Here is a 24,767-nt window from a genome sequence, read left to right as displayed (position 1 = left end):
AGATGTGTAAATACATGAACATCCTGGTACAAAAAATTACCTGTTTGAACCTGTACTATGTGTTTTGAGAATGCCTTTGACTTAGTTGTATGGTGCGTGTTATCTACCTTATGAGTTAATGTTCTCTCTTCCTGTCCTGCAGGGTTCTGTTCAATCATTGACACCTTCACCTACCGATTATCAATCTTTGGGGCCAGTTTACAATTCTCCCGTGTTGTCTGGAAGTAGTAGCAGTGGTATCTCCTCTCTGAGCAGGGGAAGTGTAACTGAAACTACTCTGACTGATGGAACAATTACATGTACCTTCATTGGCTCTGAGGAATTAATTAAAAAGGAGAATGGAACCTTTGCTTGCATGCCACCACGGTACAACCTAGCTGAACAAAGCACTGGAACATCAAGACGTCGAGCTCCTCTACCTCATAGCCTGTCTGTTCCTGCCAGTGCAGAACCACCAGCCCTTCCTCCTAAACCCCATGTATTACGTGTACATAGGTCAGAAGGTGAAAACAGAATGGATGAAGTTCTTGTTAGACCTCGATCTCAACCTCGCAAAGTTTCACAGCTATAGAAAAGCAGAAGAAAATCATCTGTGACATTTAAAAAGACGTGCATTCTTTTCAACCTAAATGGTAATTTGACCAAGAAAATCCAGGTGGGCACCTTAAACAATTTTGACCAATTGTATGGATCCATTAGCTATAAAGATTCTGTAAATATATATTGAAATTGTTTTGCACAACAGGTCAGGATGGGGGAAAAATAAATTTGCAGCAGTTCGCCAGTGGCAAGCAATATTACTGCTATTAATATGTACACCATGCCTTTTGTTTTGGAATCATCATTCACCAGAATAACTGATGCAGAAGCAACTGTGCTGTTCAACTTCTATTAACATTTTCATGATGTACACTAAAGTTTATACACACACAGCTTATACACTCATAATGTCTTTCTCTAAAAGGAGCTGGTTATTTTATTCATGTTTCACAATTTCCTACCCCAGATCTTCTCTCTCTCACTTCATTTTTTACCATTTTGTTTAGAAATTGAATTAGTGCCCAAATGTTTGCTACAACCTTCAGTTGCACATTTTCAGCGATAAATATACAATATGTTGCCCATGAGTCAAGCTGGGTATGGGACTTGGACATGATAATTGTAACTTTTGCTGTGGCCATGAAAAAGAATAGAACATTCAATACAAATTATGCTTGCTGTTTTTAATAAAGCTCAAAACAAATTGTCTTCAAGACTGTAAACAATAAGCAGTTCATTAGTTTTACTTGCTGACTCATTTCTCACTCATTATACTTGTTCAGAACAGAAGTTCCCTGGCTGACCTTAAATTTGACTATGTAATAAAGAACGATGCGATTAAGGCTTTAAAACAGAAAGCAACAAGACGAAATCTTAGTGAGGAACAGAATGAGAACCTGTGCAAATTGCGAGGGGCTGCAGTGTTTGGTTTAAGTACTAACACTTCATAATTAATTAATACCACTTACATTATGAGTTCACAATTGCTGCTCCATACTTTCATTTGTCATTGAATAAAGTTGCCCTTTGATTTGTACCGGGCCTCGTCTGATTAGATGTACTGTTGGACTGTCCTGAACAAGACTGGGGAGGAACTGGGCATTGAAAATCATGAATGGCACACAAGTTAATAGTGACAACATTGTTACATCCTGAGCTGTGCTACTATATAATTTGGATATTGGTTAGTAGAGGCATCCGCAAGCAACCTTGTTTGTCCTTGGTTGTGTATCCTAAACCCAAGGTCCATTAATGCATTGTTTCGTTCACAGATAAATTTTAATCTCCTTTTCAATACACAGATAAATTTTGGATGAGCTGTACCACCCATTTGCACAGGCCGTAAGGACAAATTTCTATTACATTATGTTTAGCCTCTTTATAGTTATGCCTAACATTGATGCATCAAAGAAAATTTTGACAAAAAAAAGCAATAAACTGGACACCACCCCAATAGGTCACAAACCTCATTCAGCAAAGCCAAATTCAACAGCAAAATACTATGGGGGCTGGAAATCTAAAATAAGTACAGAAAATACTCTTCAGATTAATGAGTATTGACCAGAGTTGTTAACTTGGTTTCCCTCCAAAGATCTGTCCTTCACATGTGGATTATTTCCAAGTTATTTTTTTACGATAATATCTTAAGTGGTTTGCATTTCAGGAAAGCAAATAATTTTTTGCTCTTGCAGCTCTTTTGTCTCACCATATTGTTAATGAAGAATCACCCAGAATTTACAGCACCAACAGATGATTCACATGAATAAGTATACACCAGTTTGGTATACTGACTTTCACTATACTTCCTTACATCCTGTTAAAAAGTACCTCCAATCCTTTCCCCACGTATATTTAGATTTTGTTATAAATGGTGATCATTTTGCACACAGTAAAGGTTCAAGCCCTAAGATGGGTACAGATTGTGTTAAGTGTTTGTTTAGGTTAATTTGCATGTTCTTTAAAAATATTACATCATGTAAGATTTTTCTGTTCTATCAAGATAACAGTTATGTCTATGTTTTTGATATGAAATGGGATTTAGCTTGGAAGGATTGTGAAGCTATTTTTTATGTTGAGGCAACAAGTTTGAAGCCTGAGTAGTCACTTGAAATGTTGTAATGTAATTGACATTACACATACTTAAGAGTTTAAGCTAAAGGTCAGTGATTTGTGCAATTTAAAAACAAAAGTTTATGAAATGTTCTGTCTTTTCCTGTTACACATTACATTACCCATTGTATTTTTCTCACCCCTTAAAGAAGAGCCTTTTATCTTTAGTTTAAAAATAATTTAATTAGATTTAGTTTAGTTTCTGTCAATCAGGTGCCTACCTGAATACTTTTAGGTTGCAAAAAGTATATTGAAGTTCTGTTCTGATTGCATGCTACTTTTATAAAAGGATTAGTTATTCTGGTGCCAGAGGCCTTTATCAACCCCTATATCTATTGGAGTACTTGTTCATTTAATAACAATAAACTATATTTTGACATTTTGATCTGAAAACAAATTCCAAGAGGATTCGCCAAAGTAGTTATGTGGAATTTCTTTTCAGGATTTCAAAATGTTGTTACTTACAGAAAGGATTAGTGTTTATAAGAATTGTATTACATTAAACTTAAAATAGATGATAAAAGGGCTAACTTAAACATTCATTAGAAAAGCACAAACTGTATGTCAGATGCAGAGTGGCACTGAGGCCACTATTTACCACTGCATCTTGACATGTGTAAAAGGGAAGTGAATGTTTATATCTAAAAGGTATATTTCTTGGAAATTTTTCAGGCTGAAATTAATATAGAGGTAACATGTTAAAATGGGGCACAGAAGAATTTCTGTTCAATTCTCAGTAGAGTGGTTTCTGGAATGCAAGTACATGTTGAAATTATGAAGAGGATTTTTACAATATTGTATCTTTCACTAACATTAATTGTAATAGTTATAGTACTATGTCATAAGAAGGAGATACTGGACCACAAACACACCTTATTAAAATATGCACCAGAATAATAGTTATTTTGCTTTCAGCCGAGTTGAGGCTACTTTTTTGATTTTAAAATTCTATACAGGTATTGCCATAATTTCTTTCCTAACCAGATACTCGATGTGATCGTCAGAGACTAAGATATCTAAATAACTGCTTTGTTTCTTTTAAGTCATCTCAGTGTTAAACCACTCCCTATCACATGCTGCTATTATTGTATGTAATTGGTGTTGCATGCAGCCTGTTGTCACTGATGTAGGAAATTGTAGACAATGAGAAACCTCATAGAATAATGCAAACAGCCCATTTTGTATAATTGGCACCACGTTTATGTTGATTCAATCTACTTTTGGAACTTACCAAGTTCACCATAACTACTTTGTACTTTCAATATCCCTAAATAAGTGATGAATCCAGTGCTCACTGCCATCTATCAAACGTTGCTGAAAACTTGATTTGCATGAATCTACGTGAACATAGCTCTTGTTTTTATGCTACTACACTGAGATAGAGTACCCCATCGACAATGCCGACGTTCGCAATTCGAAGGTACTAGGAGTGCCCATTCATGTTCGCTGACGTCAGCAGCAGCCTGTCGCATCACTCTTGTCATTTTCTGTGTTGCCACTTCAAAGAGTAATTTCCATTACTGGTGACAACATTTCTGATCATGTAGTTAATCAGAGTCTTCACGGTGGCCTGGAAAATCCATTTCAGACACATTTGAAGTAAAACCTGATCCATTTGAAATCAGCATACAGGTATATTATGTACTGAGCCATTTGTTAACATGTATTCTGCTTTTTGTTTTGCTCCCTATCCTGCAAAGGCCCTGTTGTTACTCACTACAGTTCAGTTACCATAGCCAAATATATTATAATATCAACAATAATCAATAATATCTGTATTGTAACCTTGAAGCTTTTGGATTGGTGTAATGATCCAAAAGTTTGGTAATGAACTCCTCCTGTTCTTCACCATAGAATTGTATCCAATTTCAACAGGCTTAATTCTTGACTGTCCTCTAAACCACAAGATTGTATCAAACCCCAAATGTGGTTCAGGATGGTATCACAGTGTCACCTAATTGTTTCTTTAGCCTTTTAGTCAATAGGAGAGGTGCATCCACATTGACAAAAAGGCAGGGTCATCTTTCCTGTGCAATCTCTACAGAATGTAGTTGATACATCTGCATAGTATCCTATTTTGAAAATTTGATTGTATTGACTTTGTTTCAGAACCAAATTTTAGAAGTAACACTTAGCATACCTGACAAATATTTAGTATTTCCATCTCACCTGATGAATGTAGAGCATTTTTTAACCACTCACCTAATTTTGTTTCCATTCCCAGACATTCTCCTGTTGCAATGACTCGGAATTTGCCTTTCATGTGGAATTTATTCAAAATATCAAGTGCACCACTTTCCATGGTTCATGTGGGTTAACTTTTGCTCAAAGCACTTGACACTTGTCAGGCAGAATTTACATTGCTTTTTATATACTATTTTATGCAGGAAATCTTAAATGTACTAATTAAGATCATTAGGATCTTAGTTTGTCCTGTCTGTATTCCTGCCTGCTTCTTGAATATGAATTCCTTTTGCAAACAATCCCCAAACTACTGGTGTTAATAACCTGATCACAATGGCTCACTAATCCTGAATGCCATTTCCAAACTGAAGATTATAGAACACTTTTGATAATTATTTTGAGCCCTTTGGGATCCTTTCAGAACAACCATTGCATTTGTATCGGTGAAATGAACCATTGAGTAAACCAATAATTACTTACTGCTTTTTTTCATACAATAATCTCAAGCAAACAATTTAAAATTGTCCACTGACTTGTTATTTGCTGCTTTGTACAATCATCCATGGTGAACATTGTCCTTCAATTTTGAATAGGTTATCTGCTTGGGCAAAACATAGTATTTACATCTTCCAATGAATGTTTAAGGAAATATATACAGCATATTACTATTTGGCACTAATCCAGTGCTTTGATTCACATACCATACAAAGCAATGAACTAACTGGTTCTGGTGACAATTATAAAGCTCAAAAGAGAAGTCTCAGATATTCAGGGGTCTGGTTGCTCACTGACAAGGAATAACTTTAGATATCTTTGTCTCTGAAGAAACTGAGTACCAGTGATGTAAGTGTGACTTTGGTCATAAGCAACACAAAAATTGTAATTGTACAGAAATTAAAGATTTCTAATGTTTTAATTAGGATTGATTAAATTTGTTATTTATAAATGTAAAATAAACTAATTGTAATGTTACTGCTCTATTAATTGCCCTTTTCGCGGCTGCTGTAAAAATGCATTATGGATACAAGTACTGGTATATATTAGATGTTCAGTGCAATTTTGTGTAGCAGCACTGGTAAAACTGTATGGGGAAAATCAATACATGTTCAGTTAAACTAAAACTGTATTAAAACTGCTTAGTTTGATAAAGATGAAAACAAATGCACTTTCTTTAGAGGCTCAGTATATTTCAATATGTGTTTTCTCTGCTCCCTTGACCTGATTACCATACCTACTATCACTGACCAGACCCATGATCCAGAAAGCTGTTATTCATTTCTTTTCATTGAAAAAGAACATGGATGTACCTTTGCCATAAAAGTTCTGAACATACTCTGGCCTCAGAATGCAGTGCATTTACAGATGTCTAATTCTTCAACAGTTTTATTTTGAGAAATTCCAGTTGCTTTAGGTCACCTTTGTGCATGCTGTATCCAGCTACTAGTTAGTACAAAGGGCTGCCCTAATGAGTTAAAATCATCACCAATTTACATCATGAATGCAGATGCAACACATCTTTAATCCTACGCCTAGTTTCTGTGCAATGACTTTGTACAAGACATCAAAAATAATAGTATGAAAATTTTATTAAAAAAGGTAAACAGTTGGGGGAATTAAAGAGAATACAGTGTAGTGAATATTACGTTTTTAATATAAATTAAAATTCTGTAGGAGTTTTGACAAATTGAGCTTTTTAATATTCAAAGAGCAAATTATACAATGTGAATGTTGTTGCGTTGCCAAATGTTTATCTATTAAGATTGTACATAAGTTTTTATAAAAATTCAGCCATATTAACTTACAACATTGAATGTTGGAAGAACAAATTCCTAATATATGTTTAGTATTTATATGCTGTTTAGTGATGATATGTAAGCTCATAGGAATACATTAATCTTATTGAGCATTTATTAAAATGCTAGTTCTGGATTTCTCTTCAACTCTGATTCCTTTTTGCAACAAACTGAGTTATCACTTTTCGGTAATGTAATTTGTTGTCAAAGCACATGAAAGCCTAAATGACTGTATTTTATTAAAAAATGTTTGTACAATTAATTTTGCTTCCTAAATCTTGATAAGATGTCAAAATATCCAAACTGTATCAAACTTGCTTACAGTATTGTCTTGTATGATATTTTTGTATATATTCAGTACACTTGCCGAGGGTCACTGTTTTCTTATATAAATAACCATATGCAGTGTTTTGTTGGTAGCCATCAACTGTTTCCAAGCATTCTGAATGTTGTATACAAGGCTGCCAGATCATCTTTTTACGGATGAGGTTTTTGTGACGTTTTCGATAACTGATGGCACACGGTGACTATGCTAGAATATTCATGAATGAAAATAAAGAAAACATTTTATCCCCAACTTGAGTGGTGAAATTTTTTTTTTGAAGTTATTGTGATCTGGCTGGAAATTCTTTAATTGTTTCAGTGTAAATTACTTTTTAAAATAGAGCAGTGTTAAAGTTTCTCTTTTTCTTAAAAATGAGCTTGGAACATGTATATTTGCAATATGAATATTGAAATGCAAAAATATATTCATAGACGTAAACTTTCATTTTAATATTTCAAGTAAAAGCCCCAATTAAGAAACTTACTTGACCAATAGCTTCAGATCTGATGATCATTATACACACTAGTGGTTTATTTTTTGACATCATAAGAAAAATAAAATTGGAATGTTGTAAAATGTGTATCCAAATTAAAACTGCCCCATTTCTGCTGAATTGTGTAAATTACAATGGGATTTCTGTTAATTTACACAGAATGCTAATTCTGATTGAAGAAAACAGAGCATTGCCAACTGCTTTTTCTTTCAGAAGCTGGGTACAATTCTGATTGTTTTCTGGTTAGTCATATTTAGGAATAGTGAAGTTGCAACCCTGTGGTGAACTACATATACCTGTCTGGACATGCCCCCTGCTGACTGCTCCTGTGGCTCCTCCCACAAACCCCTGTATAAAGGCGATTGAGGCCTGAGCCCGGGGCCTCTCAGTCTACAGGATGTAGTATGGTGGTCACTCACTGCTTGTTCCTTCTTCCAGTCAATAAAAGCCGATATCTCGCCTTTACGTCTCAGAGTGAGTTATTGATGGTGCATCAAACCCATAGTGATTTCACAACTGCATAACAAATGTACATCCCTTCATCTTACTGTCACATTTTCTTTTCTTTTGCCCGATACGCCACTGGCATTTAGGGCAGCAGTGAAGGACCTCCATCTCTGGTGCTGTGGACAGCTTCCTTCATGTCGGTAGCTTCCTCTCGGTTTACTGTCAGTCAAGTAAGTCCCAGGTGGAGAATCAGAAATACTGTTGCACACAGATGTAGAAGGATTCTTCATTGCTGTTTCCTTAACAGTTTTGATTGACCCCTCAGGGTTGTTAACCCTGACCTGAACCCCTGAACCTGGAGGATTGGTGGACCACTACCCTTTGACCTGTTTGGCATGGGTGACCCTATCCAGAGCCCTGACTCTAGCCAGCACAGCTCTCTAGACCGTTGGGGCACGCAAGCCTCCAAACCATGACAAGGTCGTGATCCTTTGGGAGGTTACACCCAACGAGTACCAGAAAATTAGGTTCAAGGCAGCAGAGAGCAAAAAGGTGCTTTCTTTAAAGTCCTTTCTCTGTACCTTTTGAAAAGCTAAGACCCAAGGATTGTACAGCAATATAAATGTCATAGAAATAAAATAGTAAACACAAGAGATTGTGCAGATACTGAAAATCCAGAGTAACACACACAAATGCTGGGGGAACTCAGCAGGTCAGGCAGCATCGATGGAAATGAATAAACAGTTGGCATTTCAGACTAGGGCCCTTCTTCAGCATTGGAAAGAAAAAGGGAAGATGCCAAAATAAAAAGTTAGGGGAGGGTAGGAGGACTAGCAAGAATGTCACAGCTGAGGCCTGGTGGATGGGAAAGGTTAAAGGGCTAGAGCAGAAGGAATTTGATAGGAGAGGAGAGTGGACTATGAGAGAAAGGGAAGAAGGAGGGGCACTAGGTGAGGTGATAGGTAGGTGGGGAGAAGATACAAGAGAAATGAGTGGGGAGTAAAAGAAGAGAGAAGGGGTAGAGGAATAAAATACCAGAGGGAGAAATCTATGTTCATGCCATCAGGCTGGAAGCTGCCTAGATCGATAATGAGGTGAGAGTGGCCTCAATGTGGCAAAAGAGGAGGTTACAGAGCAACGTGTCAGAACAAGAATGGGGACAGGAATTAAAATGTTTGGACACTGCAAATTCTGCTTATCGAGGATGGAGAGGAGGTGCTCAACAAATCAGTCCCCCAATTTATATCGGGCCTCACCAATGTAGGGAATGTGACATTGGGAGCACTGGATAGAACAGACAACCCCAAAAGATTCACAGATGAAGTGTTGCCTGGAAGGAAGAGAGGTAAAGGTGTGTTTGATGGTAGGATCCATTGAACATGACTGAACTTGCGGAGAATGATGTGTTGGATGCAGAAGCTCATGGGGTGGTAGGGACTCTGTCCTGGTTAGGGTGCCAGGAAGATTGGGTGAGTACAGATGTCTGGGAAATGAAGAGGATGGGGTATCAATGGTGGAGGAAGGAAAATCCTGTCCTTTGAAGGAGGAGGATGCCACTGATGTCATGGTAAGGAAAGCTTCATTTTGGGAACAGATGCAGCAGAGATGGAGGAACTGAGAAAAGGGTACAGCACCTTTTGCAGCAGACAGGATGGAAAAGAGGTATAGTCAAGATAGCAATGGGAATCGGTACGTTTATAAAAGATGTTGGTAGACAGTTCATCTTCAGAGCTAGAGAGAGAGAGAAAAGGAAGGGGGGTGTCAGAATGGATCCAGTGAATCTAAGGGCAGGGTAGAAGTTGGAGGTGAAATTGACCAGCTCAGCATGGGTGCATGGAGCAGCACCAATGCAGTCATCAATATAATGGAGGATGAGTAGGGGAGCATTACCAGGGAAGGCTAAGAACATGGACTGTTCTACGTAGCCAATGAAAAGACAGGCAGGCTGGGACCCATGTGGCTACCCCTTGAATTTGGAGAATGTGGGAGGAATTGAAGCAGAAATTGTTGTGGGTGAGGACCAGTTCTGCTAGATGGAGGGGGGGGGGGGTGGCGGCAGTGGAGGAAAACTAGGTAGATTTTTTTTATTGAGAAAGAACTGGAGAGCTTTGAAGCCTCCTTGATGGGGAATAGAAGTGTTTCGGGACTGGACATCCATGATGAAAATGAGGCGGCCAGGGAATTGAAAATTGTTGAGGAGATCGAGAGCATGTAAAGAGCCATGGGTGTGAGTTAGAAGGGACTGAACCAAGGGGGATAGAATGGATGTTGGTTGGAAGGCATTGAACCAAGGGATTAGAATGAACCTTTTATAATGCTCCACTCCTTGAAATGGGTTTGAAATGATCCCTTGACCAAATATAATTGTAGTGTTCAAAGTTTATTCTAAGATAACTGGAAACAGATCAGGAACAAAGTACTTCTTTAAACATTAATCTAACCCCTCTCTCTTATGGTCAACTCAATGTGGATAGTCAGACTTTGTTCCACAGCAACTTGTATGATCATTATCCAAAATACTTTTACAATTAGTTTCTTTTCCCATTCCACTTTATTCTATTTTTGTAGCTTTAGGTGCTTGCATCTTCATCCACATACTTTCTCTTGGCAATATTAATTATAATTATGGAGTCAATTTGCAATACAGGTGTCTCCCACTTTATGAATGTTTGCTTTACGCCACATCATTATTACAAAAGACCTACATTAGTAAACTGTTTTTGCATTACAAAGAGGATTTTCGCTTTTACGAAAACTTCTCCCATATTAATGGTTCTTTGCTTTATGCCATTTCAGCTTAAGAAAGGTTTCATAGGAATGCTCTACCTTTGGAAAGGGGGGGGGAACACCTGTACATGTCAACGATACACAATTCCAGATCTCCATCATGGTCGCTAATTTCCAGTGCTCTTATACTTTCCAATTGTTGGTGAACACCATCCTGTTTCTGGTCAGTCATAATTTGTCAAAATGAATTGAAAAGACTGAGATTATCTTTAGTTCCAGCTCAGTTCTTGAGCTATTCCTGCCCTTTGTCTCCCCAAACCACTTGATTTGGGTTGAACAGAGATATTATACCAAATTATACAATGATTGCAACAAGAAAAGATGTTTTTACACCTATTGAGTCCACTGTGTCAGAGCAATTCACTGTTCTCAACTTCTCTTTGTACCCTACTAGGCTCAATAAACTGACAAGAAAGGCTGGCTCTGTTATAGGAGTCAAATATCACTATAGGAAGGATGTGGAAGCATTGGAAAGGGTACAGAGGAGATATACCAGGATGCTGCCTGGTTTAGAGAGTATGGATTATGATCAAAGATTAAGGGGGCTAGGGCTTTACTCTTTGGAGAGAAGGAAGATGAGAGGAGACATGATAGCAGTGTACAAGATATTAAGAGGAATAGATAGAGTGGACAGCCAGTGCCTCTTCCCCAGGGAACCACTGCTCAGTACAAGAGGAAATGGCTTTAAGGTAAGTGGAGCGAAGTTCAAGGGGGATATTAGAGGAAGGTTTTTCACTCAAGAGAGTGGTTGGTACGTGGAATGCACTGCCTGAGTCAGTGGTGGAGGCAGATACCCTAGTGAAGTTTAAGAGACTACTAGGCAGGTATATTGTTGGAATTTAAGGCGGGGGGTTATATAGGAGGCAGGGTTTGAGGGTCGGCACAACATTGTGGGCCGAAAGGCCTGTAATGTGCTGTACTATTCTATGTTCTAAACTGTTCACACTGGAGGCTGTGGTAGAATAAAGGACCTTATAGAAAATCATGGCAGTTCTAGACAACGTTTCTCACCCTCTGCATGCCATCTTGGCTGAACAGAGGAGCACTTTCAGTAACAGACTAAGACAACTGTGCTGCTCCAAAGAGCACTATACGAGGCCATTCTCACCCTTGACCATTAGGTCAAAAATGAATCAATCTATAGCCAGGGATGCGATGACCCATTCTCCCCCCCCCCCCCACATTAGACTGAGGTAACTTAATTTTTATTCTTTCTTACTTGTAGTATTTGTTTGCCTGCACACTTGTAATGCTATGGTGACATTGTAATTTCTGTTGGGATCAACAAAGTATTTATTTACCTATCTATCTAGTTCCTCTCCTCGGATTCAATGCTCTAATTGAATCCACATCAGTTATTACCCCTAGCAGGGAATTCAACACACTATTGTTTATTCTGTAATTTTTCTTGTCAATTTTGGTTCTTTTGTCAACAACCTTCATTTATTCTTTACCCTGATTCTTTACCCACTGCCAAATGTTTCTCTGTACATGTTCCTTCATGACTTTAAATATGACCTGACCTGCTCAGTTCCTCCAGCATTTTGTGTGTGTTGCTTTGGATTTCCAGCATCTGCAGACTTTCACGTGTTTGTGCTTACCCTGTCAGATCACTCCCAGTAACAAACAAGGCATCTCTTTTCCACCAAGGTAACTAAAGACTCTCACCACTGCAATATTTTTTGTACATTTCACTTAGTTTTTTTTTCAATAATACACCTTTCCTAAAATGTGGCACTCAGAACTAGACACAATATTCCATTTGTGACTATACCAAACTTCATCAATATTCATCATAACTTCCTTACTCTTGGACTTAAGCTGATAATTCTAAAAATGTATCATTAACACATTTGTCTTACAGATTGCGTTCCAGGGCAATTTTAACAAACAGAGGACTCCAGATTTTCTGCTGGTTGGCTTGTTACTGAATTTGATGCACTACTTCTTCCAGTTGTGTTGGCGCGTGGCCTAGTGGATAAGGCATTGGTCTAGTGATCTGAAGGTCACTGGTTCGAGCCTCAGCTGAGGTAGCGTGTTGTGTCCTTGAGCAAGGCACTTAACACATTGCTCTGCGATGTGCCAAGCTGCTTGGGTCCTAGTGCCGACAACATCGGTGGTGCAGAGAGGGGAAAGCTTGCAGCTTGGGCAATTGCCAGTCTCCCATACAACCTTGCCCAGGCCTGCGCCCTGGAAACTTTCCAAGGCGCAAATCCATGATCTCACGAGACTAACGGATGCCTAATATTATTATTCCTTCTTCCAGCACAATCCAGGTTCAGGTTTCCTCTTGGAGGCCATCTCCCAGCTGATTAGTACCACAGTGTTGAATCTCACAGAGTGGTTTGTGCCCCCACAAAGGTCTTGGCAGCTTGTGAAGCCACATCTCCTATATCTTTCATTGGCTGCTAAAACTTCATTTAAATTAAATACCTGTGACAGCTACATTGGAAAGTACTTGGTATTTTAAAAAAAAAACATACTTAATGTTTTTAATTAAACCCAATTCATAAATAATTAAAACATGTAAAAAAAAAGTTAAATAACTTAATAGTTTGGAAGTATCTATTCAGTCTTTAAACACCCTGTAAGTTGTGAATTCACCCAAAATCTACATGTAAGTCATGTTGGACTCAGGTGAGCATTGGTGCAATGCAGGACGTTGTAAGGCAAATGCTTTAGTTATTCTGCTTTAATTCGATGTGTATATTGGAGTGTAAGTTTAGCTGAGTGTTGATTTCCAGTAGAAAAGTATCACCATAAGTATGTTTTGAAAATTTGGGGAAAAACTGGTGTAATTTTCTGTAATATTTTTGGATTATTACTAAGTCACAAAATCTAAGAGAGTAAAATATGGCTACTTGCATAACATCTATTGTCTTCAAAGCCCATCTAACGTTAATAGATTTATCTATTGTTATTGATAAATGTAAAATAAATATCTATTAACAAATCTATCAATTTAGCCAATCTGACTTAATAAAAAAAAACTATTTGAGCAAGGAAGATTTTAAGCTTGATCACAGCTGTTCAAAGCAATTGAAAAATATGTTCACAAATATTTAAAAAAACTTTGGTAATTTATTGTTCTATAGTCATTACTAAAATATTTTTAGGCTTCTAAAGGACATCAGAAATACAAAATAATGGATAAAATGCAACTTGCACCCAAACATGAAGCTGTTCAGTTTTCAACTAAATTTATGAAATTAAGCAGCAGGTCAACATAATTTCGAATCAAATACCACAAACCAATTTCCAAATTATTTATAATTGACAAATTTAAAATTATCCATTTTATTTCTATTATATATATGGCAGTAAGGATTTTTTTTGTATTTTAGGACATAATTTGCTAAACTAGATCCTGGACAAAATATAATCCCCAATGAACAACCTAACGATAAAAAAATAAATAGAAGTCAAGCCATCCAGCCCTTTCAGCGTTCTCTGCTATTCTCAGTTCCATTTTCTGGCAATATTCGCATATCTCTTGATTTCTGTAGTTTCAGAAAGTGATCAGTCTTTGTTGTTTTTAATGAATATACAAAAGAATCTTCATTGCTTTCAAGTTGGAGAATTTCCAAGGTTCACCTCCCCTTGAGTGAAATGGATATTTCAAGATTAAATCCTCAAACCTGATTACCAATCAATAGTGAATTCTAACTTGCATGCCTCTTCCAGTTGGACAAGAAAACCTTCATACAGGTAGCAATCAGCTAACTGTTCCAGAACCTGCCGGAAAACAACTGCTGCAGAAATCAAGAACAATGTGTCATTACCTGCACAACTCAACTAAATGCAGTTTGCACAGCTCACGACATATTAATTTGGATTTGCTAGCGTCTTGGCCTCTAATAACCAATAACCACTCCAGTAAACGTTGTCGGTACTATTCCAGCACTCCAGGAGGATTGGCTGCCCCCAAAACTATTTACATTAAAGTGTATCTTCCCTTGACTTTCCAGTGTTTGCAGATCGTGCACTTCCCTCTTCCGCAGCGCACCACGGACTGTTTATTCTCCTCTACAGATGCTGCCTGACTTGCTGAGATCTCCCGGCATGTTGTGCCTGTTTTCCAGCGTCTGCAGAATCGCTACAGGTTATACTGCAGCGAGGGTTTCCCTTTCAGTATGCACGTCGGAGCGAGGTGGCGCGCGCCCGAGCGGCGCGGGCGCGGGCACGGGGGAGGCGCGGCGCGGCGCGGCGCGGCGCGGCCCCGCGGGAGGAAGTGACGGGCTGGGTTGTTGGGCTGTTTGAAGGCGCGTGGGGCAGGGAGAGAATAGGGTCGCATCGGTTAAACGGTAAAGGTCGGGGCTGGGGCCAGCAGGCGCGTCGCTTTAACTTTTTGGTTTTGCCATGTGTGTTGATGGCGGAACGTGGGCCCGGCCCTGATGCCGGTTCCCTTGCCCTCTCGCCGCCCGGGGTCGTGCGGGAGTGGAGACACCGGGACGGCCGCTTCCTTTCCCAGTCCTTCCTTAACTCGCCTACTCCTCACCTCGCCTCCCCGCTCCCACCGGCCTCTTCGACAATCCCCTCTCCCGCCTACTAGCATCTTTGTCCCTCCCGCCCCCGCCCAACTGGACTCTGACCCTTCTGTCCTGCCCCACTGCCCACTTAGATCCACCTCCCCGCCTACTTGGCTTTGATACCACCCTCCCTGCTCCTGTTCTGCTCCACTGGGCTTTGACCCCCTTCTGCCTACTGGTCTCTTTGATCACCCCCAAGCCCTGCCCCACTGACCCCCACCTCACCTCAAAGAAGTCTATTTGCTCTACGCACTCTGGATCTGTTACCCAGTACCAATCTCCCCAGCACTCTGGCCATATTATCCATCCCTTCAACACAATTCTCTGTCCCCTGCTTTTAATGCTACCCTGACTCTGTGCCTCATAAAGCTAACTCACTTACCTGTATCACCTGCTCTACAATTCCCTGGAGCCCCTCAGATTCTGTAGCCCTCATCTTCTGATCCATCTGCCTCTACCTCCATTAAGTACCTGTCCAAACCATGCCCCGTGCTGCCATACGCTACCATGACCTCCCTTCTAGGTCCACTTCTGTGCCAGTCTCCGTTACACCCCCCCCCACCCCACCCATCATTCAGGTGTGTCTTTGTACTTTTATGATCCCACTTCATTGTTCCATCACCCACCCTTCACCTCTTTTTTTTCCCTATTAATCCTATACCATTATTGCAATTAAAATAATCACATAAATTGCATTAAACTAGATTAATTCAGTGAATGTTATAGTGTTGAATTAAAGACAAGTAAATACCTGTATGCTAATATTCAATATTTTTAAGCACAATATCCTTTAACAGTTTTCTTTTAAAATTTAATTTATTTAAGATGCCAGATAGGAATCTGTTTTTGCTATCAATACAATGGAGAAACAAATCAATAATAAAACCCATTTTACTGACAAACAATGATAGTGCATTGATCTTCTTTATGTTAGTCCAAGAAGGGATTTCAAAATGATTTGAGTAATCTCTGATGGTCCCTTAGGACTGAGGCTTATTTCCACTCTGATTTTGTGAGTTTTCAGATGATTGGTGAGGCCAGTGTTGGATCTGCAGACTTGGTGCTGATGGGCCTGTAGGTAGTTCGTGCACATAGGGCTTCCAATGCATGACTTCGAGGTTCATACTTAAATGTTCCTCTGAGCCAGAGATTCTGGAGAACCAATAGAAATGTTAAAATTCTTCAAGAAGGCTTTGAGCATGTTCTTGAATGTTCTCTCTGTCTACTTGTTAATTTCTTCTAATCTCAGAATTTGGAACTGTTTTGGAGTCTGGTATTGGATATGCAAATGTGTTTTGAGGAAGGTCAACTTAATTTTCCAATAATTGAATGGAACTGCAGAGAAGTCCGACTTCATTATTTTCATCAGCATGGAAAGCTTGTAAGATGAAAGTCCAAGCAAAAACTGCAGATATTGGGAATATAAAACAAAAACAGGAAGTGCTGGAAATGCTTAAGAGGAACATATACAAAATGCTGGAGGAACTCAGCAGGCCAGGGAACATCTGTGGGAAAAAGTACAGTCGACATTTTGAGCCCCCAAACCCTTGAGCAGGACTGGAGAAGAAAAACTGAGGAGTAGATTTCTTCAGTCCTGCTGAAGGGGTTTGGCACGAAATGTTGACCATACTTTTTTTCGTAGATGCTGCATGGTCTGCTGAGTTCTTACAGCATTCTGTGTGTGATTTCCATTGTTTGGGACATGCTTAGGAGTTAAGGTTACATCCATGAGAATGTAGTAGTGTGTTTTGAAGATTACTTTGTTGTTTCTAAGGTTAGCCATCAAATTTACTTCAAGAATATTGCTGCTAAAATTACGTTGTTGGTAAGCCATTGGCCATTTATTTGTGGATATTGAATAGATACAATCAATATTGTGATTGAAGTATCTTGTGGATTGGGCATATGGGGGGGCGTGTGGAGAAACAGGACTGGAATAGAGGAACTTGTTATGTTGTTATTTTTCTTATTAGCTATTTATTATTGAAAGCCAAGTTGAAGTATTTGTGGAATGAAAATGTTTTTAATAATTGAAAATACCGAATTACGCTAAGCAGTGATAATTGGGCAGACATCCTCTTCACTGAGCTAAAACAAAAATGACTAATTCAGCTGTAATCACTGATGAAGATACCTAATACTGTTGTGTATTTTTAAAAATCCTGCAATTCACTTGTGCCCGTCTTTTTTTCCACTGTACACACTACAAATAATAACAATCAAATGGGTAATTGATTGTGAGAACTCTGGAAAGATATGCACACATGCCTTGAAACACCATTGTACAATCATAACTCTTATCAATAATATCACCGTATACATCAGTTTACACCTTTATTTGATCTCATGGCTTTAGCACTTCATTTGTACATAGCACAAGCTTCATTTCATAAATGCTTTTGTGGGAACCATCAGCTTGATTCGTAGTAGTGTGTTCCTAGAGTCTGCTAGTCAGTCATATCTTGAAGTTGAAATATTAATGCCAACATTATAGTCATCAGATAGTGGTGGTACTCTAAATATTTTCTAATGTTCACTGTTACTATTTAACATTCCCAGCCTATGAACAGTTTATGCAGTCTAGAGTTTGCTTTAATGGGTCATAATAAATTGTATTAAAGTCCAATTATCTGTAACATCCAGTTTTCTCTATTACTTTATTATCCTTCAGTGATGATGGTCACAGAATTTTCAAAGTTGTGGACAGGGAGAAGAGAAATAAAGGTCACTGTGTTACAAAAATAACGGAAAAAGATGAATAATGAGATAATGTTCATGGGATCGTTCTGAAATCTGATCGCGGAGAGGAAAACTGTTCTTAAAATGCCATTACCACATTGCTATTTGTGGGGCTATCTTTTGTATAAAGTTCCTTCCGTTTCTTACTTTGCAGTAGTGGCTGCATTTTAAAAGTACTTTATTGCTTTCAAAGTACTTTGAGATGTCCTGACAATTAGAAAGATGTGATGTAAAGTAAGGCTTCCTTTAATTTCAGTGCCACATTTACATTTTGATTCTGCTTCCAACTGAAGCAATTGAGAATATGATCCTCTCATTTTTTTAACAAAATACTCTTATGTTGTGAGTACATTGTGGCAGTACCTAAGCAGCGTGGGGTTATTCACAACTCAAACAAAATAGTTAGGATGCAGGCCATGGGCCAGAAACCATGCTGGAATGAGTTTTCAGCCCAGCAACGTTCAAACCTTTTTTTAAAATACCTTTTTTATTTGTTCTAATGAAATCAAGCTGTTTCAGATGTAGAAGAAATAGCATACTGTTTTGGGAATTGGAGCTCATGTCATAAAACTTTAAGGAATACATGCAACCATATTATGAACTGCAAAAAGCATTTAAATACTCAATTATGCTCAAATGTGTACTTGCAATGTACATTCAAGGAGAAGTGGGTAAATAAGAGCATCAGTTGATCAAGAAATTTTACAGTTGGCATCTTTTAAAATTTGGATTCAGTTATAAACTCTAAAGTGAATACAAATAAATATAAAACAAAGCTGTTTGGTTAGTATGGTTGAAAGTGTGAGGTCATGTGATGAAACTTCTGGATGCTTCCAATCTGAGTTGCAAAGCATTTGAATATTTTCTTCTGATTTCCAGCCAACTTTTGGGTGAAATTATGAGTTCTACACTTAAGAAATATTCTTGTAGCACTAGATTAAAAATACAAATATGGGCAAAACTCTTCTGGTTGAAACTAAATACCTGTTGTTCAGTATCCTGGGTGGAGAAATGGGGGGGGGGGGGTCAGTTTTATGATGTGATGTGTAAGGTTTATCAAAAAAGGTAAGCCGGCATAAGAGAATGGAATCCTGGGGCCTGTCAGTAATTGAGTGATTTCTTTTTTCTACTAGCCCGGAAGCTCAGGCACCGAGGGATCTAGAAACGATCATTCTTTCCAAACAGATGTGAAATAGAAGCATAAAAATGATTTAAATGGAAACATAAATATTTGAAAATAAAACATCCAAAAAGATGTTCTTGTTTACTTATGTGATCTACTGATTGACAGTAAATTATTCATATTGTGATGTTTTCGTTTTACTATATGATACCTTCACTAACCTTTGCACTTCTTTGCATTGCAGTGATGTTTAGATGCTTGTTCAGATGTAGGTTGTTGCACTTGTTCTTTGTTAAGCAGTAAAACCGACAATGCTTGCAAATATATTGAAACTCACGTTATAACTTTTTATCTTTAAAGATAATGGGACGTGGTACTAATTTTGGCAAGCGGTACCTGAAGGCCTTTGTTAGTGGTTTCTTCGTTGCTGTTCCAGTTACTGTGACATTTCTGGATCGTGTTGCCTCCATTGCAAGAGTGGAGGGTGCTTCAATGCAGGTACAGTACACAAAGTTTTTCAAGCAACAAGAATCAGGAAACCATTACAAACCAATGAAATTTAGACATTTGCTTTGAGTAATTACTGATTATTAATTTATTTGCTGCGTAGTACACACAGAAAAGCTCTGTGATTCAGCTCATTCTACCTAATAGCAATTATGCGATTGTTACCCAGCATTGTATCTGCCAGACCTAGCCATGAAGCACATAGGAACATATTGTGTTTTAGTCATTTTAATAGAGGAGCCAAGAGAAATAAAATCTCTGTTGAGGCTGTCAGTTATAATTGAAATTGTGGAAATGACAAAAAAGTTTGGTATGTGTATAAATGAATAAATATTTGATTAATGTTCCATTAATATTCTGTATGTACTCCATCCATTTGATATTTTCTACAGTTTTAAAGGATATTGTGGCATATTTTATCATTCCTGTATCTGTTCTGATATACTTTCCAAACAGATAGCATTCTTGCTGTCCTTTTAACTAGTATGGATCCCCCAGGACAAATTGCTGATAGTTCCATCTTTGGCACTAAGGTTGCTCCCTGCAAAAATCCCATCACGTTGGTTATGTAGCAGAAGGAGAGGGATGAGAATTGATTAGTGCAAAGCTGTCCATAAAAATGTAGACAAAAAACTTCAAATGTCATTGACATTTAGAAACGTTTAAATAACTGTGAATTGACTAACACATGGACCCTTGCACTCATTCTTGTCCATTCACATCAATAAACATGCTGCTCTTGTGTCTGAGAAGGAGGAATGTGAAACATTAGATAAAATATAGACTACAACAGTGGAGCACAGGAACAGGCTTTTAGTCCCATAATGCCTCTGCTGAACGTGATGCCAAATTAATCCAATCTAATCTGACTGCACGTTATCCATTCTCTCACTAAGAGACGGAAAACATTTTGACACTTCTAAAATTTTTCAGCTAGTCATCAGTTGTCCGCATGAATTGGCCAAGATTAAATATTCTAACAACAAATCTCTGATCAGGTGGACAAAAAGAAAGCAGGCTGTCTTCAAACTTAACTGGAGAAGTCCATTTGGCCTCTTATGCCTGCTTTGCTCTTCAGTAATATAATGGTTGGTGTTTTATAAGTTCTGCACTAAACTTTCACCATATTTAAAAGGAAGAGTCAATGTCTTGAATATTCTCAGCATTTGAACCTCTGTGGTCCTCTTAACGCCAAAGATTCACTATCCTTGCGGTGAAGAAATTTCTTCCCAAGCAGGTTTGAAGGACAAGTTTGTTATTTTGAGACTGTAACTACCGATTCTGGACACTATAGCCAGAATAAACATTATCCCTGCATCTATTTTGTTAATCCCATTAGAATTTGCATAGTTTGTAATGAGATCACTAATCATTCTTCTTAACAAACAAGAAACCTTTAATTCCAATCACAAACTTGAGAAAATCTGCAGATGCTGGAAATCCAAAGCAACACACACAAAATGCTGGAGGATCTCAGAAGGCTAGGCAGCATCTACCAAAAAGAGTAGTCAATGTTTTATGCCGAGACCTTTCATCAGGACTGGAAAGAAAGGGGAGAAGTCAGAGTAAGAAGGTGGAATGGGGAGGAAGAAGTACAAGGCGGTAAGTGATAGGTGAAACCAGGAGAAGGGGAGGGTGTGATTGGTGGAAGAGATAAAGGACTGGAGAAGGGAGAAACTGAGAGGAGAGGACAGAATCTTTTTTGTATCAGTCTTCACTGTGGAAGACACTAGCAGTTTGCCAGATATTGAAGGGTGTGAGGGGAAAGAAGTGAGTGCAGTTACTAACACAAGGGAGAAAGTGTTCAAAAAACTGAAAGACCTAAAGGTACATAAGTCAGCAGGATCAGATGAACTCTAACATAGAGTTCTGAAAGAGGTAGTGGTAGAGAGTCATTGGGCTCTGGCATGGTACCAGAGGACTGGAAACTTGCAAATGTCACACTTTAAGAAAGGAGGAAGGCAGCAGAAAAGAAATTATAGACCAGTTAGCCTGACCTCAGTGGTTGGGAAGATGTTGGAGTCAGTTGTTAAGGATGAGGTGATGGAGTACTTGGTGACACAGGACAAGATAGGATAAAGTCAGCATGGTTTTCTTAAGGTTAAAAACTTGGTTAACAATTCATGCAGTTAAAATGATGATTTTACCAAAATTTTTATATATATTTCAAAATATCCCTATTTTTTTAACTAAGAAGTTTTTTGATCAGGTTGACTCTATTACAGGCAGTCCCCGACTTACGAACGTCCGATTTACGGACAGCTCATACTTACAAACCAAGGAAGGAGAACGCCGTCCGCCATTTTAAGTCGGATTGCAACACTGTCCGCCATTTTAAGTTGTTGCCATTGTCACTGTGTTGCGTGTTTAACTTTGTATTTGGCTTAAATTTTTCTCAGTAAGATTCACCCTAACCCCGCCCCCCACCCCCCCCCATTCCGGTCGGCTGGTGGCGCAGTCAGATCAGCCCCGGGCTAGAGAATGGAGGTTCCTGAGTTCAATTTAGTGACAGACTGCTCCTGTGCCGGGTTGATGTCGCTCCAGTGACTCCTGTACCATCCGTGCCAGGTTGATGTCGAGCTCGCAACTCCAACTCGTAAAAAAAACACTGACACCTCCAGTTTAAATTCCCACGCAGAATATTGTGGAGGATCAAATACCCAAACCCAGCACAGACCCCACTTGTCCCATTTAACCTGTCTCAGTGCGGGTGCAGCTCAGCACCCGGGGAATTCAGTGCTGTGGTCCTTTGGACCCAGCGGACCTCGGGAGCCAGTGCATGTCAGGACCTGCCGCCCGCAGTGCTTCTATTCCATTGACAGGAAGCGATCGCGATTGAAAATAAAGCGGAACCACTCTTTTCTATAAGTGTATACCTCAGATAAATACTATGTGGAGATTTGTGACATATATGATTATATGATATATATGTACAATGCCTGAAATACATCTTATAGAAATGTTTGTTTGATGATGAACTTCAATTAAAAAAATCACAAAAAAGAAAATAAAGTGGAAATAATAAAGCGTTTGGAAAGAGGTGAAACACCATTGGTCATTGGAAGAGCGTTAGGCTACAGTCGGTCAACAATCGGAACAATTTTAAAGGATAACTGATAAAGTGAGAATAATGGAGCATGTGAAATGCCCTGCCCCGATGAAAGCTACAATTATTACTAAGCAAACAGTGGTTTAATTATTGGAACACATACATTTCTTAAGTGTTTTATATGCATAGAAAGGTAAAATATATACTATATACTAAGACAAACGTTTGACTAACTGACGCTAAATAATACCGGATGTACTTGTTCCGACTTATGTACAAATCCGACTTAAAGACGGACTCAGGAATGGAACCCATACGTAACCCGGAGACTGTCTGTATTTCATCTTTTGTTTGGAATAATAAAATACCAGGAATTGGTAAATATAATTTACAAAAATTAAAAAAATATGGAGGTCTTGCTTTGCCTAATTTAAGAATGTATTATAAGGCTGTCAATATATGTTATATGTGTTTTTGGTTATATTGGGCTGATAGAGATGAACGACCGCCTTGGGCTGATTTGGAATTGAATGCTGTGAAACAGTTTCACTTAACCTCGTTATTAGGAGCTTTACCTGTACAACTGGTCAAAATTACTAATTTAAATTCATATCCTGTGATTAAGCAGTCATTACGAATTTGGTTCCAGTTTCGTAACTTTTTTAATCTTAAAACTATTTAAACTTTTTAGTTTAATTTATCGAAATTATTTATTTAAACCTTCATTAAGTGACAAACTTGTTGGAATTCTTTGAGAAAATTACACATAGGATAGATAAAGGGGATTCAATAGATATTGTATACAGGTGTCCCCCGTTTTTTGAACGTTGGCTTTACGACACCTCGCTGTTATGAAAAGCCTACATTAGTTACCTGTTTTCGCTAACAGAAGGTGTTTTCACTGTTACGCAAAAAGGCAGCGTGCGCCCCGAGCAGCCAAGCTCCTCCCCCAGAAATGCATTCTAGCCGGCATTGCTTAAATACGTGCCTGTGAGAATCTGTGCTTTATGTCAATTTATTTTGTGCATACGATAGCAAGATGAATTCTAAGGTATCAGAAAAGCCTAATAGAGCATGTAAGGGTGTTACACTTAGCGTAAAACTAGACATAATTAAGCGTTTCAATCGTGGTGAACAAAGTAAGGACATAGTGAGTTTGGCTAATGGTTTGTGGAAGTTGATGAAGATGATGTTGAAGAGGTTTTGGCATCCCCTGACCAAGAACTGAGAGATGAAGAGCTGTTGAAGAGGAAAGGATAACGATTGAAGCTGAACGCAGTAGTGAAGTCGTCCAGGAACTGAACCTGAAGCAATTGCATGAGATTTTCGCTGCAATTGACAACGCTGCAAAGATTGCAGAAAAGTATGACTTTAATTTTGAAAGGATATGTAGGCTTAGGGCATATTTGCAGGATGGTTTGAGTGCTTACAGAGAACTATATGATAGAAAAATGCACAAGGCTAAGCAGTCAAGCATACTATCGTATTTCAAGCCTTCCACATCAGCCACAGCAGATGACGAAAATCCACCTTCGACATCGAGGCAGGCAGACAAAGAAGAACCTGCCTGCCCTGATGGAAACAGACGACGATGAGATGACGCCCCAGTCTTCCACCACCCCATCCTCCAATGACTCAACCTAATACACCATCATCAATGTGCTCACTGTCCTCTCGATTCTGGTAAGTGAAACTACACTGCACATACATTATTTCTACTTTATATAGGCTGTGTATTTTTGTGTGTTATTTGGTAGCTTCATAGCTTAAAGGTAACTGGAAAGAGTGTTCCTGCCAGGAGCGCTTTCGCCATGTTTCTGCCGGGGGCGCCTGTGCCGTGTGTTTCTGCTGGGAGCGCTTGTGTGAGATTTTTGCTGTGGTGGACAGTGCTTGAATAATTGCAGGAAAGTATTCCTGCATTATGTAGGCTGTGTATTTATCAGATCATTCCTGCTTTTAGACCCGAAGACCATAAGACAAAGGAGCAGGAGTCAGCTATTTGGCCCATTGAGTCTGCTCCGCCATTTCATCATGAGTTGATCCAATCTCCCCTTTAGTCCCATTCCCCCGCCTTCTCATCATAATCTTTGATGCCCTGACTACTCAGATACCTATCAATCTCTGCCTTAAATACACCCAATG

At 38.7% G+C, this 24,767-nt stretch overlaps 2 protein-coding genes across 2 annotated transcripts in view; both read left to right on the top strand.

Moving 5' to 3' along the window:
- The window catches only part of dock4 (dedicator of cytokinesis 4), a 370,374-nt gene extending 363,178 nt beyond the window's left edge, over positions 1 to 7,196 (top strand). Inside the window, exon 53 of the mRNA XM_059978246.1 lies at positions 143 to 7,196. Coding sequence (XP_059834229.1) covers positions 143 to 571 — 429 coding nt within the window. The 3' untranslated portion in view covers positions 572 to 7,196. The remainder of the gene's footprint in view (positions 1 to 142) is intronic.
- A 7,691-nt stretch (positions 7,197 to 14,887) lies between these two features.
- immp2l (inner mitochondrial membrane peptidase subunit 2) overlaps positions 14,888 to 24,767 on the top strand; it is a 504,088-nt gene continuing 494,208 nt past the window's right edge. Inside the window, exons 1-2 of the mRNA XM_059978244.1 lie at positions 14,888 to 14,982; positions 19,430 to 19,567. Of these exons, the coding sequence (XP_059834227.1) occupies positions 19,433 to 19,567 (135 nt within the window). The 5' untranslated portion in view covers positions 14,888 to 14,982; positions 19,430 to 19,432. The remainder of the gene's footprint in view (positions 14,983 to 19,429; positions 19,568 to 24,767) is intronic.

The sequence above is a fragment of the Hypanus sabinus genome, chromosome 8, assembly GCF_030144855.1.
Source record: "Hypanus sabinus isolate sHypSab1 chromosome 8, sHypSab1.hap1, whole genome shotgun sequence".
Classification (NCBI taxonomy): domain Eukaryota; kingdom Metazoa; phylum Chordata; class Chondrichthyes; order Myliobatiformes; family Dasyatidae; genus Hypanus; species Hypanus sabinus.
The sequence above is the reverse complement of the archived record's forward strand: the minus strand, read 5'-3'. Positions and strand labels throughout refer to the sequence as shown.